At 58.1% G+C, this 15,298-nt stretch overlaps 5 protein-coding genes across 5 annotated transcripts; 3 read left to right on the forward strand and 2 right to left on the reverse strand.

Moving 5' to 3' along the window:
• Positions 1 to 838: 838 nt before the first annotated feature.
• BDZ90DRAFT_275007 (hypothetical protein) lies at positions 839 to 4,777 on the forward strand (the record flags this gene model as incomplete). The annotated part of the gene is made up of 7 exons (XM_025508857.1): positions 839 to 1,143; positions 1,252 to 1,340; positions 1,378 to 1,644; positions 1,977 to 2,256; positions 2,396 to 3,144; positions 3,202 to 4,535; positions 4,655 to 4,777. The coding sequence occupies 7 exons, from the start codon at positions 839 to 841 to the stop codon at positions 4,775 to 4,777; spliced, it is 3,147 nt and encodes a 1,048-aa protein (XP_025361877.1).
• A 40-nt stretch (positions 4,778 to 4,817) lies between these two features.
• On the reverse strand, positions 4,818 to 5,978 carry BDZ90DRAFT_260921 (glycoside hydrolase; the record flags this gene model as incomplete). The annotated part of the gene is made up of 1 exon (XM_025508317.1): positions 4,818 to 5,978. One exon carries the CDS (start codon positions 5,976 to 5,978, stop codon positions 4,818 to 4,820), a length of 1,161 nt encoding a protein of 386 aa, XP_025361878.1.
• An 874-nt stretch (positions 5,979 to 6,852) lies between these two features.
• Positions 6,853 to 8,101, forward strand: BDZ90DRAFT_227458 (hypothetical protein; the record flags this gene model as incomplete). The annotated part of the gene is made up of 3 exons (XM_025504760.1): positions 6,853 to 7,251; positions 7,323 to 7,638; positions 7,707 to 8,101. The coding sequence occupies 3 exons, from the start codon at positions 6,853 to 6,855 to the stop codon at positions 8,099 to 8,101; spliced, it is 1,110 nt and encodes a 369-aa protein (XP_025361879.1).
• Positions 8,102 to 9,305: 1,204 nt separating this feature from the next.
• BDZ90DRAFT_220834 (hypothetical protein) lies at positions 9,306 to 11,907 on the reverse strand (the record flags this gene model as incomplete). The annotated part of the gene is made up of 2 exons (XM_025504447.1): positions 9,306 to 11,666; positions 11,737 to 11,907. The coding sequence occupies 2 exons, from the start codon at positions 11,905 to 11,907 to the stop codon at positions 9,306 to 9,308; spliced, it is 2,532 nt and encodes an 843-aa protein (XP_025361880.1).
• A 1,435-nt stretch (positions 11,908 to 13,342) lies between these two features.
• On the forward strand, positions 13,343 to 14,602 carry BDZ90DRAFT_205372 (concanavalin A-like lectin/glucanase; the record flags this gene model as incomplete). Its single annotated transcript, XM_025503932.1, has 1 exon — positions 13,343 to 14,602. A coding segment is annotated over one exon (1,260 nt), but the record flags the coding sequence as incomplete, so codon positions are not given.
• Positions 14,603 to 15,298: the final 696 nt, after the last annotated feature.

Below are 15,298 nucleotides of genomic sequence, written 5' to 3' on the forward strand. Positions count from 1 at the left end.
AGATGGCCGAAATCATCCTCGACGCAACGCCGTGCCTCTCGAATGCGTACGCCGACAGCATCGAGGCCGAGGAGATGCTGGCGGCTCCTTACGAGCTCAACGCCTTGACTTGCCGCGGACTCACGACGACCAGCATTGGGGCGAGCCGCGGGCAAGCACATGTCCCCCGGCAAGGACCCAAACTGGCGCTACCTCTCCTTCGACGACTTACTGGCTGTGCCTCTCTTTCTATGCCGTCGACGACCCGTACTCCCCCTTGACTGCGTCTTGGCGCCCAAGGGCTCCTTCATCGTCCTCCGCGCCACGGAGAGCAAGCGTCCTGCTCCTCTAAGATCTAGCACTCCTTGAGAGGCTTCCTTTGGGACCTGCCCATCGTAAACCTCTCCGCGGGCGTCACGGCCTACGTCGTAAAGGCTCGTAAGGAGCCAGAGGAGATGCGTCATCAACGCTAGCAGGGCCACCACGCCCATCAATGCTACCTCGCCTACCAACACCGACGCCGCCGACGCCGCCATGCCTACTCGTCACCTCCACCACGCCCGCCGTAATTGATGCCGCCGCCACCGTCACCACCAGACGTTGCGAAACGGGCTCGCGTCTCTATCACTTCCCGCACAGTCGCCTGCCAGATCTTCCCGCCGCCACTCATCCGAGGCTAGCCACGGATGGCTGACGCTCAGCCCATGCGGCCTGCTGGACGCGGCTGATGCAGCCTCGACTACTCGTTTTCCCCCCACCGTTGGTCGCAAGAGACTGGGTTTTCCTCCTGAACCATCCAGCGTGGTTCAGCAAAATTCTTCTCGTCAACCGCTCACACATTATGGTACGAAAAGTTACTATGAGCCAGAGTGAGAGTCGTAGCGCTCTCCAGAGTGCCCCTGCCAGACCCAATCTAACCCACCCCTCTGCTTCCGCCTCTCCGCCATCAGCCTTCCCTGCCCCAACATACGACTGCCCCACGCCAGCTTGGGAAGGAGATGACCTGGATCTGGAGGTCTGGCGCTGCGAGCGAGACATAGCTCGCCAGCAGCATGAGGAAGATCTGGCCAAGGCGCAGGAAAAGGCTGCGGCCGAGGCAAAGGCTGCCGCTGAAGCTCACGCGGCAGAGAGTGAGAAGCATAAACAGACCCGCAAAGCAGAGCAGTGAGTAGGCGGCACGCCCTGCCGCGGCGCGGCGACATGGTCGATCAAGCAAGCAAGTGCTCGTAGCCGCTGACCTACTCAACTCTCCCTTCCTTTCGCCGCTCGCAGCAGCTCCGCCCCCGCCTCGATACCCCCTTCATCGTCGTCGTCATCGTCTTCCCCCAGCCAAGCAAGTAGCCGTGGCATCGCTCGACTGGGTGCGCTCTCACGAGCAACCGTCGGCTGAGCCTCGAGCCGCCCCTCGCTCGCTGCTGCAGCGCTTCGAGGAGGTGCGCGTCTCTGGCGAAGCCGTCGTGCTCAAGGAGCTCGACCTGGCAGAGGAACCATGGAAGGAGGCGGAGATGGCAGAGAGGCTGGCAAAGCTGCCGATGCCTCCTGGCACGGCAGACCTCTTCCGCCGAGCAGATCAGGCCAAGGTCAAGTTCGCGACCTACATCCTGGACGACAGGTGGTTCTGGTGCCCGGCAATCGACGCGATGACAGTCGAGTCGAAGAAGGAAGGTGAGCCACTCGTACACGCGCGCCCATGTGCTCGATGCAGGAAGAAGGGAATCGCGTGCTGTGTCTTCGTTGCCGAGAAGGGCGAGGCGGGCGAAGAGGGCAAGAAGGAGAAGAGGGCCGTCTACGCCTGCGCGCCCTGCAAGAAGAAGGGGACGCCTTGCGAGTGCAGGCTGGTAGGCAGAGGCAACACAGCCAGAAGCAAGCAGAAGGAGGTGCAAAGATGGAGTGGTCTCCGCATCATGGCCGCGACAATGCTCCGATGGACGAGGATCCCCTCTTTGACGCCTCACTCGACGCCATAGACCCTTCTCCGCCTCCTCCTCCTTCATCAGGCACGACGATACCACAAGCAGTTACTCCAGCCGCTCCTCTCGCTCCCACCATCGCTGCCATCATCGCTCCTCTCGCTCCCACTGGTCTCCCCGTCACCGCTCCTCCTGCTCCACCCACTCTGGCCACCGCCCTCCTTCGCTTCGCTCCTCCGCCGCTCGCCGACCTGAATCGCCCAGCAAGCCAGGTGGAGCTCCTCATCAGGCCATTTATCGACGCCATGGTCGAAGCAGCAACGCACCAGGCCTTTGTCGCGATCAAAGCGGACTACAGCACCTGGGCGTGGGCAACCTCCCTTCGCGTCTCCCAAGATGGTACGAGCGGACCTCGCAAAGCACGACGCCATTGTCAAACGCTGCATCGAGACGAGAAAGCGGATCTGGCTGCGAACGGCGCTCGATATCAGCACGTTCTTTCGCAGCTACACCAGCACCGAGATGGCCGACATCATTCTGGACGCGACGCCGTGCCTCTCAACGCCGTATGACGACTCGATCGAGGAGGCTGAGGCGATCATTGCCGCACTCCCGGAGCTGAACGCACTCACATGCCAGCGTTTCGGGGTCTATCGCGTGATCGAGAGGTGGATTGACGATGTGGGGCGCCAAGAAACGTACGACTACGTAGATTCTGCCTACAAGCAGTCGATCTCGAGGCGAAATGACAACCACCGAGCACAAGCGCGCAGGATCATGGAAGCGGCAAATCAAGGCGGCCATGCGATGCTGGACAAGCATCTAGGCGTGCACCGTGGCCTGCACAAGCCTCGCATGGAGAAGAGCGTGCACTTGGTCCTTTCGTGGGCGGGACCAACGGCAAATGAGCGCCAGTCGGCAGAGTGGCTGGTTGAAAATGTTGCGTCGACGGCGAATGGGGTCAAACTCGACCAGATGGGGGCGCAAAACTGCCCGAGAGCCTTCAAGTACGCGTACATCAACCGCATGTTTGTGGCCACGCTGGAGCACGAGTGGTCTTGCGCGCTCAATACGCCGCGCAACGGCTACGACGGCATCTTTGCTCTCGGAGTCGGCACCAGGGCAGCGCGAACCATCAAGGGGGTCAACTCGGCCGTGCCGGCGGTGCGCTTCACCGACCTCATCGGCAGCGCAGGATGGTGGTTCTACCACCACCAACCGCCAACGCTCACGGGCGCCGAGGAGGACGAGGAGCGTAGGGCGGCGCTCCATTGAGCCTTTAACCCTCCTTCGCCGCGCGAAAATGATGCAGCGGGAGGTCACTTCACGGTCGGCCTGGCGGCGGCGGCAAGGGCGCTGGACGACCTCATGAGTGGCGGCGGCGATGCGGGAGGCGAGGGCGATGCGCGCGCTGCAGACGTCGACATGGAGGAGCTGGTTGCCATGTCGCAGAGGATGTGGGTGGAGGGAGACTGGCAGGAGGAGACCCTAAGCTTGCCAGAGGAGGTCGAAAGTGGCGACAACGAGGGTGGCGAGGGCGGTGGGGGCGAGGGCGATGAGGGCGGCGAGGGCGGCGACAACGAGGACGAGGAAGAGGCCATGCTCGAAGCGCCTTTCGCTATGACGGCAGAGGCGAGTCCCAACATCGCGGCGGCAGGACGGATCCTCAACATGGGATACGCAGACGAAGCTCAGTCTCCCGCTCCATCGCTCGCTCTGGTACCGCACAACGACCCGCGCTACGAGGTGGACATGGTCGAGCAGTCCTCCCGATCCTTCTCAAGCACCCACGTCGCGTCGGCCCGGATCTCAAGACCGATCAAGGCCCTCATCAAGCCGAAGACAATCCCGGCTGCGGTGCGAGACGCTCGCGATCAAGTTGGCATACCCTGCAAGATCAAGAATGGGGTCAAGAGAGGGGTGGTTGAGCTGGCTGCTGGCACTTCAACATCGCACCGCCTGGCCTTCGAGAGAGATGTCACTTGCGCTGGCCTGTTGGTGGACGGGGAGGCAAGTTTCTGCATGAAGATGGTGCAGGAGACGCAGTGCGTCTGCCAACCTCTTGCCGCAAGCCCCGAAGCCTCTGCCGTCCTCACCCACTACCGCCTGCAAGTCATTCAGCAAGGCGGAATCGTCTACGTCTTGGAGCCGCTCCGTCAAGAGGTGGGGGGTGAGTGGGAGCGGGGCCTCAAGATGCTGGCTGAGCTGGCCTCGGTGATGCGCGAGCGCTTTGAGATCGTGTACGCCGATCTCCCCGTCGCCGATGCTAAGCTCATCAACGGCTTGGCGGTGAGGCTCAAGCAGGGTGGCATACGCACGACGCTGCACCCTACCTCGCCCTCAGCATCGACTTGGAGCTTCTGCGTACCAGTTCCCAAGGTCTTGATGGAGGAGTGGGGGAGGAACGAAGGGCTGTACACCTCGGCCAGCACGTCGGCGGTACCAGGAGAGATCTGGGTGCCCTTCAGGGGTTCAGTCAGCGGTGGGGGTGCGAAGGACCTGGTGCTCGGCGTCACCGACTCGGCTACGGGGCAGTACGCCTCCCCTTACTGCCTGGTCAGGCCCGCCAGTAGTACAGAAGGAGTCAAGCCTAGCTTCTCTTTTGATGCTCGAATCTTTCTCAGCCCCAGCCGCTTCGCAACGCACGTACGCAGACGAGCGCAATCGATTCTACCAGTCTTTGATTCCGTCTCACGTCTCCCATATCGCTCCTCGCTCCTCGCTTTTCGCTTGCTAGGCACTCCGCTGTGCTCTCTTCCACATAGGGCCTTGGGCGTTTGGCGGCTGTCGCATCGGCTGCCTTTGCTTTGAGTGGCGCGCTCAAATCCGGCCAGGCCTTGACCGCTGGCCTACGGAGGCTTGTCAAGCGTTGGGGAAACGCTGAGTGACACACTACGCTTGCCTAGCGGGCGGATGATCTCATGTCGCTTAATTCGATGCGATGACGGTTGCAAGCAGAGCGAGCAGAAAAAGTACACATGTGCACATACTCAGCGACGCAGAGGAGCTCGAGTTTGCGGACGCTGAAGTACAGACAGCCATCGCTGCTGTAGTCGACGGCAAAGGCGGCTCAGACGCAGCGACTGCACTTGGCAGCCCCACGCTGCTTGCTGCTGCATTGACAGGCCGACCAAGACTGTCCCTGATCGGAGAGCAAGAGGAGTTGCCCGCCCTCGCAATGCCCACAGACCCACGTCGCAGAAACGCCCAATGAAGAAGGTCTCCCTCTGCGCAGTCCATGAACCACGCCGTCGCGCTGCTCTTCTTGTCTGGCTCGCGTGGGTCAGGTTGGACTTGTTCGGGGCCCCAGGCCGTCCAACCTGCCCACACGTCGCTGTGAAGGTCTAGAAAAGCCAACGCTTCATTGACAGCTCTGACACAAGTCAGCGTCGCAAGGCCGCCGATCTCGCTGAGGAAGGCCGTTTTGTTGTGACTGCGAAGAGCGTTCGTCACATCTGTGTACATGTCGCGCCGTGTGGTGTTGAAATCCTCACACTCCTCAACCCCGCCCATGCTGTGATCGAGGTAGCTGTGTATGTCGTAGATCAGCAAATCACTCGGGTCAGTGATGCTGAGTGTGTAGTTGGAGTACTTGAGCCACGTCGACATTCCTTGATACTCCTTGCTTGGGAGGAAAATGTATTGAGAAGTTGCTCCGGCATCTCGGATGGCTGCGATCGACCTTTGCAGGTAGTCTGTAACGGCAAGAGTATCAGCCCGGTCCTCAGGCTCGTTCATGATGCCAAAAGCCACACGCGACTCGTTCTTGAAGTAGGACGCAATCGTAGCCCACATGGTCGCGAGCCCGTCAGCCGGAGCGCCAGCGTCCTCGCCAATGAAGCTGTTCTTGTGCCGGCCGAAGTCATGGCAGTCGAGGATGACCCAGACGTTGGCGTCCTTCAGCATGCTTGTGACATTCGCGAGCATAGCACCGTAGTATTCGTCGTTCCAGCTTTGAGTGACATCGGGTTGGAGCAAGTTCCATGAGAAGCTGTAGCGGAAAATGTTGAAGCCAAGTCCGCGGTAGAGCTTGTAGTCGGACTCGGGAGTGACCTGGCCCGTCCAGCCATTCTCCTGGTTGTAAGACATGATGGCAAGGTTGACACCATTCCAGCAGGTCGACCCCGGGCATCGGTCGCGGAGGTCAACAGCGATGATAGCTGGTAGGATAGACAGGACTGCAAGGATTGCCGCGAGGATTGTCATCGAAGTGGTTCAATGGATGCAGTGCCGTGAATGATGCGGGTGAAAGAGGTGCTGTGCGGGCTTTACATACCCTCGTGCGAATCCTAAGAGAAGGTGGTCTGCTTGCCAATCGTGGTTGCCTGCAACATTGTGGCGCCCTCTGAAGTGACGACGTCGCTATACCGTCTTCAGGTTCGAGCTCCTCCCGGTCTCGCCTTTCGTCATGGCCTAGGGAGCCAAGCGGGGTAGCTCCCGGGACGGCGGAGCTTCGCAATGCCATTCAGGACCTAGCCTCTCGTCATGGCGCAGGTAGCTCAGAGCTAACCTCCTCCGACAGTTGAGTGGGAGCATGGCATCGTCCTTGGACTGTGGGTCTAGCCATGAAGCCTGGGCCTGCTGGATTTGGGGTCGTGAAAGCATGACGCGGGATCGGGACGAGGGCCAATGATCATCGATATTAATAGATTGACGCGGGACACTGTCTTTGGCTCACGGCGCAAGCTCCCCGAGTCTCCGCGGCTCACGATAAGCGAGCCGCGCCTCTGAAGTCCTGCGCAGCAGAGCATCTCACTTGGCTGCATCTTGTCCCACGGGACCCCGCGCGTTCACTGTTCAAGCCACAATGCAAATGATGCCGGTAAATTGTGATCATGCATTAATAACTGCGCCACACCCACATCGCGCACGGTACTCAGCAGGGCAACGCGTATTTATTGCGCCTGGAAACCGACGTCGCTCCTCAGAACGGCCCCTCATCATTGCCGACAAAGCGCACCAAATGTTCCAATTCCCAAACCTCTTCCAACGTGCAGGACGCGAGGGCCCGCGCCATCCACTACTTCTGTTCATCGCCGATGTAGGCTGGTTCCTCGTCATCCTCACCGCAGTCGTGGGCCTCTATCGCTCTTTGCAGTCCCATCCTGACTTATCCAAGGCAGCAGTCTTCGCGGTCCTCGGCATCGTCCTAGCCGCGGCGCTGATTGCGGCAAGCGTGGAAGCATGGAGACTTCATTGCAAGCATGGGCAAGAGAATGAGGAGCCATGGCAGAAAAGTCTGGCGCCGATGCAGAATTACTTGGCTGTAGTCTTCCTGGCCGCGGTTCTGATACCCATGTACGACCGCCGATGGGCGAGCCAGCTTCGCACGACCATCCTCAAGACCAGCGTCGAGCGACAAGTGAGTTGCGATCGAGCCTCGGTGCAAGCAAATGACTCTTTGCACTGACAACGCACTTTTGCTCACTATAGGAAGCCACCTTCATGCCGTCAGTCGCCATCATGTCGCTCAACACTGACCAATACCAGGCCAACCTCAATGGCACTGCTGGACCTACCTTCTTCTTGGGATGGGAGCGCTTTGATACGCCCTGCCCAGCAGACGCAGCTCGCAACATGACATACGGTCTCCACTACGGGTGCCATGCCGACAACTTTGTGCCGCAAAGCCTGCAACAGTTCAAGGACCCCGAAAACAACCAATACACCATGTGGCTCTTCGACAATAGTCAGATCAGGACGAATGTATCGACGCAGCAAGTGATCCTCAGATTTGATTCGAGCAACAGTAAGTGCCTGAAAGCAGGTCAGTGTCTTTGCGGCTGCGTGTTGATCTTCTGATTCGTCCCGACTCAGGCAATACCACGCGAGTCTGCGACGGGGACGCTCGCATTGATCACATGCAGCTGCATATTGCCGTCTTTGACGGCAGTACGCCCTCGGATCTCTATCGACACCTGTCCACACTTGGATCTACTACCACCATAGCAGCCTACAACGAATACGCCGTTAGCTTGGCCCGTCGTACATTCAAGGACAGGCGGGGCGCTCGATCTAGCAAAGTTTCGACTCTCTTTGGTGCACCAATCGCGAGACTTGGCTGCACCACCACGGTCAAGCTCAACTTCGACGACTTTGTTGAAGTGCACAACACCGAGGAGCCTGCGACCGACAGCTTGGCTATGCTGACGGAGTCTTCGGCTTTGCTGGTTCGTACCGTCAATAATGCTTTGAAGAAGGACCGAAACTGATTGACGAGCTCGTGGCCCCTTTGCAGGCTCTCATCCAGCTTCTACTCGGAGTCATTGCCAGCTGGTTTCGACACTATCCTCCCCAGCGACATGATGCCAGAGTTGGAATTTGAGCTTGTTTTTAACCAAGCTTTCTCGGACCACTCGCCCTCACCGACGCTGGAAGATCCACGCGAAGATTCTGCCGACGGCAAAGCCAGACAGGACACAGCGATACGTGTTGACGATTCGGCGATGACGAAGCATCTGTTCGCGCGTGTCAGAAGGCCGCTGTAAATATTGATACGGGAGCCTGTCCCGGCCCCTCCTCCATACCCAGCCTTTGCCTTTGAGCCCTATGATTCGTGATCCAGTGCCCATCTAGCTCTGGATGCGAGGATTGACGTGGCCCTCGCTCGAATGCATACGCTGTGACGAGTGTATGCGCTTTTCACCCAAAGCTTTCGCAACGTACGCCCATGTGTCGACCGCTGTTCGGCCGGTTCCGTTCCGTCTCGTTCCGCTTCTGTTTACGCTGTCTCGTCCTCATGTATCTTAGCCTCCTTACCATTGCAACCATCTGTTTCATAAGCACCACCTTTCATCGTCTCCCGGCTCAACAACCGCCTGTCGGAATGCAAAGCTGCAGTCGATTGACAATGCGCTTCGATACAGTAAGGCGGATCATTGTGCGTCTTTGTGTTCGAAGAAACATGAAGAGTGGCGGAAGCGAACTCGAGCTGATCCCGCGATCGTTTTGGGGTGCACAGTCATAGCTGTAAGCCTTGCGATTCTCCCTCCTTTTGCGCTATTCGCACGGCGAGGTAGGTAATGAGAGGGCCTGCGTGCTCTCCTGAACTGCTTGCCTGGCCTGTTCTCCGGCTGAAGAGGGTGCATTGAGAAGGCTGCCAGCCGAACTCTTCGGTCTTGTTGAGGCTGATGCAAGCAATAAAGGTGATGTTCGATGAAGACGATGGGATCAGCGCCGTCCTGCTTCTCACCTCTGACCCACTATGCTCAAGGCCTCACAGAGACTAACGACCGCAAGCTTGCCCGTCCCGGGCTCGTACACTGCGCACGTATACGCTGGTGTGAGCACTTCGACCGATGAAAGTCGTGATCACAATTGGTGCTTCGAATGTTACAGAAAACGGTGACATTTATAAGTAGAAGTACAAGCGAGACGAAGAAACATTCTCAAGTAGATCTACCCGTACCTGAATCTCTAAAAGCTGAAGCGCAAGAGCTGCGGATTGAGGGCAACGTGATAAACAAGGTGCATGCCAGCAAGCCACATTGGACACCAGAGCAGCGTCGCTCCACCAATGAGTTGCCATTCCAGCGGCACAATCTCCGGCGAATTGAGCACGGCGAAGCCAATGATCGTGAGAACGCAGGCGATGATCATCTTCCAGTAGCGGCGGAAAATGGCCGGAACTTCGACGAAGAAGTTTGACTGCTCGAGGGACTTGTTGGTGCTGCCCCACGTCATGTTGTATCCTACCGGGTGCGAGAGTACGGCGGTAAGGACATGGTAGGATAGACCCGTGAAGAAGATGGTCATAAAGGGCATCCAGACCACGTGCTCTCGAATGGCGGGCCAAAGCTTTTGGCGACGGCTCCTGAACTTGGCGGCGACGAAACCAAACATGCAGAGGCCGTTGAAGACGACGACGATGGCGACAAAGACTTTGAAAGGTTGAAGGAAGACGAGGTCGAGTGTCGGTGCGAACCATCCTTGGATCAGCGTGAGCGCAATGGTCAGCGGCATGGCGCACGCAATCGCATAGTAGGAGAAGATGTAGGAGGTCGAACAGAACTTGGAGTGCCAAGGGATGCCTTTAGCCCAGAGGAAGCGACGGTAAATTGGCGTGATGGGCCCCTTCCACCAGTACTTGAGTGGGCGAAACACCAGCTCAGATACGCCGAATGCGTACTTTTGCCACCTGTTCAATTCGTCGTCGCACGTCAAGGAGACGCCTTCCTTGAATTCGCAGTCCGAATATGTCGCCCATCGGATGATGTACTTCTTCATCAAGAGGCGCAACGTGATTTCAAAGTCTTCCGAGACGGTCGTCTCTGCCCAGATCTTGCGCACGCCGTCGTCCGGGTCGACTTCTGCGGCTTCTTGCAGTGCCGACCAGCGGAGAAAGGCATTGTGCCCCATGAAAGGTGCCAAATCGCCATTGCTGACCACAAAGGAGATCGCAAAGTTGACAGTCCTGGTGAAGAAGGCGATACCGGCCTCAAAGTAGTTGTCCTTGGTGACTTCCATGACGCCGGAGCAGTGCTGAAGGATGGCGACATCAGGCGACTGCGCCATTTCCGAGGCTGCGTCGAGGAAACAGTCGCGTGGTACCCGCGTATCGCAGTCAATCATCAAGATCAACTCGCCAATTCGCACATTGCCGGCACCTTTCGCCAAGGGATGAGCTGCAGCCAGTGCAATGGCGAAACACTCGTCGTAGAGTCGTGACTCGTCCTCATCGGTCCAGATCTCGTCTTGTCCAAATTGAGGTCGGCGCTCGTCCATGAGCTCCTCGACGTGCAGCGAGATGAGACAGGTGAAGTTGAGATTGGACGCCTTTTTGAAGCGACCTTTGCGCACGTAGCCATCAACATTGTGGCCCGGTCGTGCGACCCAGGCGATCTGCTGGCGCTCGTAGTAGTCGAGGCGCTTCTCTCTCTCTTCTTCCGAGACAACAAGCAGGCCGTCTTCCGAGACTAGGATGGACGCCGTACCACCTTGAAGCTCATAAGTCGAGATGGCAACGTTGAGAGATTCGATGGTAGGAATCAGGACCTCTTCGAGGCTCTCCTTGTAGACAGGCATCTGGATGGTAATGTGCGGGAGCGGACCTGACTTGATCCGTTTGGGCGCTTTACCAGAGTAGTAGCGCGTGTTCGCTGACATCTGCTTGATGGGCCCAAAGATTTGAAACAGGCCGCCGATGATGTTCTCCGTAAAGAAGAGAGAGATAGCAAGAATTGCCGGCACAATGGCAGCGAGGGCAAGTCGCATCCACTGGTGGTCTTGACCCGACTCGAGCAAGAGGATGCGGATGAGGTTACCCTGGAGAACGAGGTTCAACGCAGCGCCAAGGCCGTGGATGATAGGGGCTAGAAGCAGGGTCTTGCGTTCGGCAGGCGCTGCTGATGCTTCAAGGTCGTCGTCCGCAAAGTCGTCTTTCTCGTCCACCGAACCTGACTGCCTGTGGTTCTTTGCCTCTTCCAATGGCGGTGCGTAAACGGACGTACGCTCTGAAGGAGAGGCGCAGTTGATTCGTGGTGCCATGGACGGCAGGTTGATGCTCTTGCCCGTGGCGAGTAGCCAGATGTACTGAACCATCTTGACGTCAATTGCTTCGGCCTTTGCAGCGAGGTCGGCAACCTTGTCAGCCCAGACGACTAGGCGGTCTTCACCCTGAATGAAGGCCGCGCCTTGAGCCTTACGAGCCTTGACCAGATCGGCCGTCGATTGCACGACTTGAACTCGCTCTGTAGGGCTGAGAGCCACTTCAGTGACGTCCACGGGGAGGAAGTGCAAGACGCCAGCGACGACTGTCGACGTGATAGTGATGGCTGCCTGTAAAGGGAACGTCGTGACGAGCCGTCAGCGTGAGTAATTGACCGTACTTGGCTAGCTAGATGCTCACCTCGCAATTGAGCACGGCTATAGCAGCGGTCCAGTCATCGAGACGTGGATCCGTGGGCGGACAGACTGCATAATCTCCTTTGGCCAGGCGAAGAGCCACTCCATTCCACACGTCCTCTCGGTCAGAGAAGAAGCGTCGAGTGCTGGCAAAGGTGAAGATGGAGCGAGCCATGACTTCGCAAGCCAGGCGGCGTGACATAAGGTCACTTTCGTCTGACTGCCATGACTGAGAACTAGGTAGCGTGGCCACCTGAGATATGGGATCGAAGCTATCCAGGGTGGGGTTGGCATTGTCCTCTTTCTCTTCGTTGATGGAAGGCGTTGGCAAAGGTGCCGAGGGCGTTTTGCCGAAGGGAAGCGAGGGAAGGGAGAAGGGCATTGCGCTCGAGGGTGATGATTGATGACGGAGGAGCGCAGAAAATCATGTTGCATGAGGATTTGTTGGTCTTTATGTCAATCGCTCACGGACGTGATGATGTCGAGAACTCAAAGCCACCAGCTCAATCCATAGTTGACGCGCTGGGAGGTCGCGCCGGACAGTCCTATCATGATTGCCGTATCTGCCAGATTTCTGACGAACGTGCAGTTCGATAGCAAGTGTAGCGACAGCGAATGTCCCGAAATTCTGTTCGACCGCCAGGTGACCGTCAATGGCCCATTCGAGAACTTGATCTTCTGCCTCGTGACTGTGTTGGACCATCCCGCGTGAAGCCCTGCTGCAGTCTGTCCAGGCCCGGCTCCTCGTCCCGGCTCGAGGTCCGGCGGCTCGAGTTCGGACAAAGCAGGCTTCCGCGGCTGAAGCAGGTGTGGGCATTTGATCCAAGAGCACGAGCTCAGTCACGAGCTCGCCGCGAGTCAGTGCCATCTTGAGCCGCGCGTCGGGACTGGAAAAAAGACGTGGTGAAACTGAGCGGCCAGGCTTGCGAGCCCAGCTGGAAAGGGTCAATGGAAGCAACTGCGCGCGCGGCCTTCTTTCCCAACTGATGTTTCATTGCCGCTTCCCCCGGGCCATTTCAAGCAGCCCTGCCCGTGGCGGTCGCCATACGCTGTCGCTTGACTCGTCCGCGCTCCAGACTGCTGCTGCGCCCCGCACTACTTAATCGGGCGCGTGAGGACAATCTCGCAGCGGCAGCCGAAGCGAGATATTCAGAGTCCGGCCCGCGCGGTACAGCAGCCGAGATACAGGATGCCGCACCGCTGCAGTGCCTCTCTCGGCGACTTCCTTGACTCCCGTTTGTTTGTCGGGCCTGGAACGGGCTGTCGCCAGAGATCCACGCAAGAAGACTTCACGCGCGGGATGAGATCCCGCCACCAGACTTCACGCCGATTTGGAAGCGAATTGGACGAACGCGACATTGCAACTGGCCAAACCAGTGCTCTCGAATCACCTGATTGGTAGCAAAAGCATCGATAAGGATGTTCGTCGCCCAGCGCAGAGGCTCGCTACTTAAAGAGGAGGAGGCTAGGACAATCTTGCTAGCCCACGCAGACGTGCACTCTCTCAACCCACGATCATGCAACGTCCAATCTCGCAAGCTTCGCAACACAGCGCTGCATCAGCCGCCGACGCTGTCAACCCTTTCGCCACATCAAGCTCGCGGGCCTCGGTGGTCGATGGCGCACTCAGCTCGCCCTCTTCCACTCTAAAGCGACGACCCATCTTCAAATCGCAGCTCTGGAAGCCTGATCGCCCCATTCACAAGCCTTGGGTAGAGAGCAAGTCACGCAAAAGAGATGATCGCAATGTCCGCATTGCCTTCGCCTGCACCATTTTGCTGGGAGTGATTGCCGGCATCGGCCTCATTGCTCTTGGCTACCTCGATGTGCCACGTCACAAGTACTGCTTGGTGCTTCAAGAGGATTTCCAAGGCACGGAAATCAACAGTAACGTCTGGTTCCACGAGCAGGAAACGGGCGGTTTCGGCAACAATGAATTCGAGTGGACGACATCGTCCAAGAACAATTCGTTCGTCAAGGATGGCAAGCTTTACCTGGTGCCCACGCTCACCAGCGATAATCTGGGCGAGGCCGCCATTCTCGACGGCTACACCTTGAACCTCACTCAAGCGGGAATTTGCACTTCGACGAATACTTCGGACGCCTACTGCGCTGCGGCTTCGAATGCGACTCTCGGTCACGTTTTGCCTCCTGTGCAGTCTGCGCGCCTCGTGACCAACTTCTCCACGGCCATCAAGTACGGCCGCATCGAGGTGAAGGCCAAGATGCCGACGGGGGATTGGATCTGGCCGGCTATCTGGATGCTACCGCGCGATCAGTCTCGATATGGTCCTTGGCCCAGGTCCGGCGAGATCGACATTTTCGAGAGCCGCGGGAACATTCTCGAGAAGCATGCGGACGACACCTACAACCGCATGCACTCGACGCTTCATTGGGGCCTCGACTCGGCTACGGATAGATACGCCAAGACTACTGCCGAGCGTCAGCTCTATCGCAAGTTCTACAACGAGGACTTTCACACTTTCGGCCTCGAGTGGACGCCAGAAGGCATCTTCACCTGGGAAGGCTCACCGATCAACAAAGTCTTTGCTTGGAAGTTCACGGAGAGCTTTTGGAACCTCGGCAACTTCCCTGCCATCTCTAGCCAGAACGGCACGGCGTACTCCAATCCATGGGTGCCCCTCTCGAACTCAGCGGCGCCCTTTGATCAAGAGTTCTATCTGATTCTCAACGTCGCCGTGGGTGGCACCAATGGCTACTTCAAGGAGGAAACCATGCCGTGGTCCAACACGGCCGACATCAATGCTGCGAGGTCGCAATTCTGGGCGGCCAAGGATCAGTGGTACAGTACCTGGCCTGAAGCGCCAGAGGATCGCGGCATGGTCGTCGAAAGCGTCAAGATCTGGCAGCTCGATGGCGTGCAGGGCGCCGCCTGTCCGAAGAAGTGAACCTACGCGCACGGCTGCGGCAACGGTGTTGTATTTCTAGATAACCTTTTAGCCTGCTGCTCATTTACATCGATAAGATTCATTGCACGAGTCCGCACGAGACATGGAGGCCGGTCCATATTCCGCAATCGTCGCCCAAAGAGCACGAGAAGGGCGCGAAGCTTGAATACAGTCGTACGAGAACGAAGCACTCATGGATTGATCAATGGTCTTCCGCACCTCTGACAGCCTCTCTTCCGGTCCTCGCTAGCCTGGGCCTTCTTGTCCTCGGGCTATCGTGCGACGCGGGATCGGAGCTGTGAATCTGGTCGGCTTTGCGCGCGCTCCAGCAGACGCGCGATCGTGGGGGTCGACGTTGGCCTCGAATATCAGGACGTGAACTCGGCAACGAGCACATCGCCATTTTTGCTCCTTGTGCGCTGTCTTCAACGGTCGGAAAACGGTATCTAAAGACCAGGCAGCAACGAAAAAGCACGAGGAAGTCCCGTGTCGAAAGTTGTGCCTCTTGTGCCTCCTTCCCCTCTCCGCCCCGTAGCTGTGTGATTTCTGGGCTGGGAAGCCTGTGTGAGCTGTGCCTCTTGTGCCTCCTTCCCCTCTCCGCCCCGTAGCTGAGTGATTTCTGGGCTGGTCTAGTCTTGGGTGCATGTCTGGAAAGAG

The sequence above is a fragment of the Jaminaea rosea genome (assembly GCF_003144245.1).
Source record: "Jaminaea rosea strain MCA 5214 unplaced genomic scaffold BDZ90scaffold_8, whole genome shotgun sequence".
Classification (NCBI taxonomy): Eukaryota; Fungi; Basidiomycota; class Exobasidiomycetes; order Microstromatales; genus Jaminaea; species Jaminaea rosea.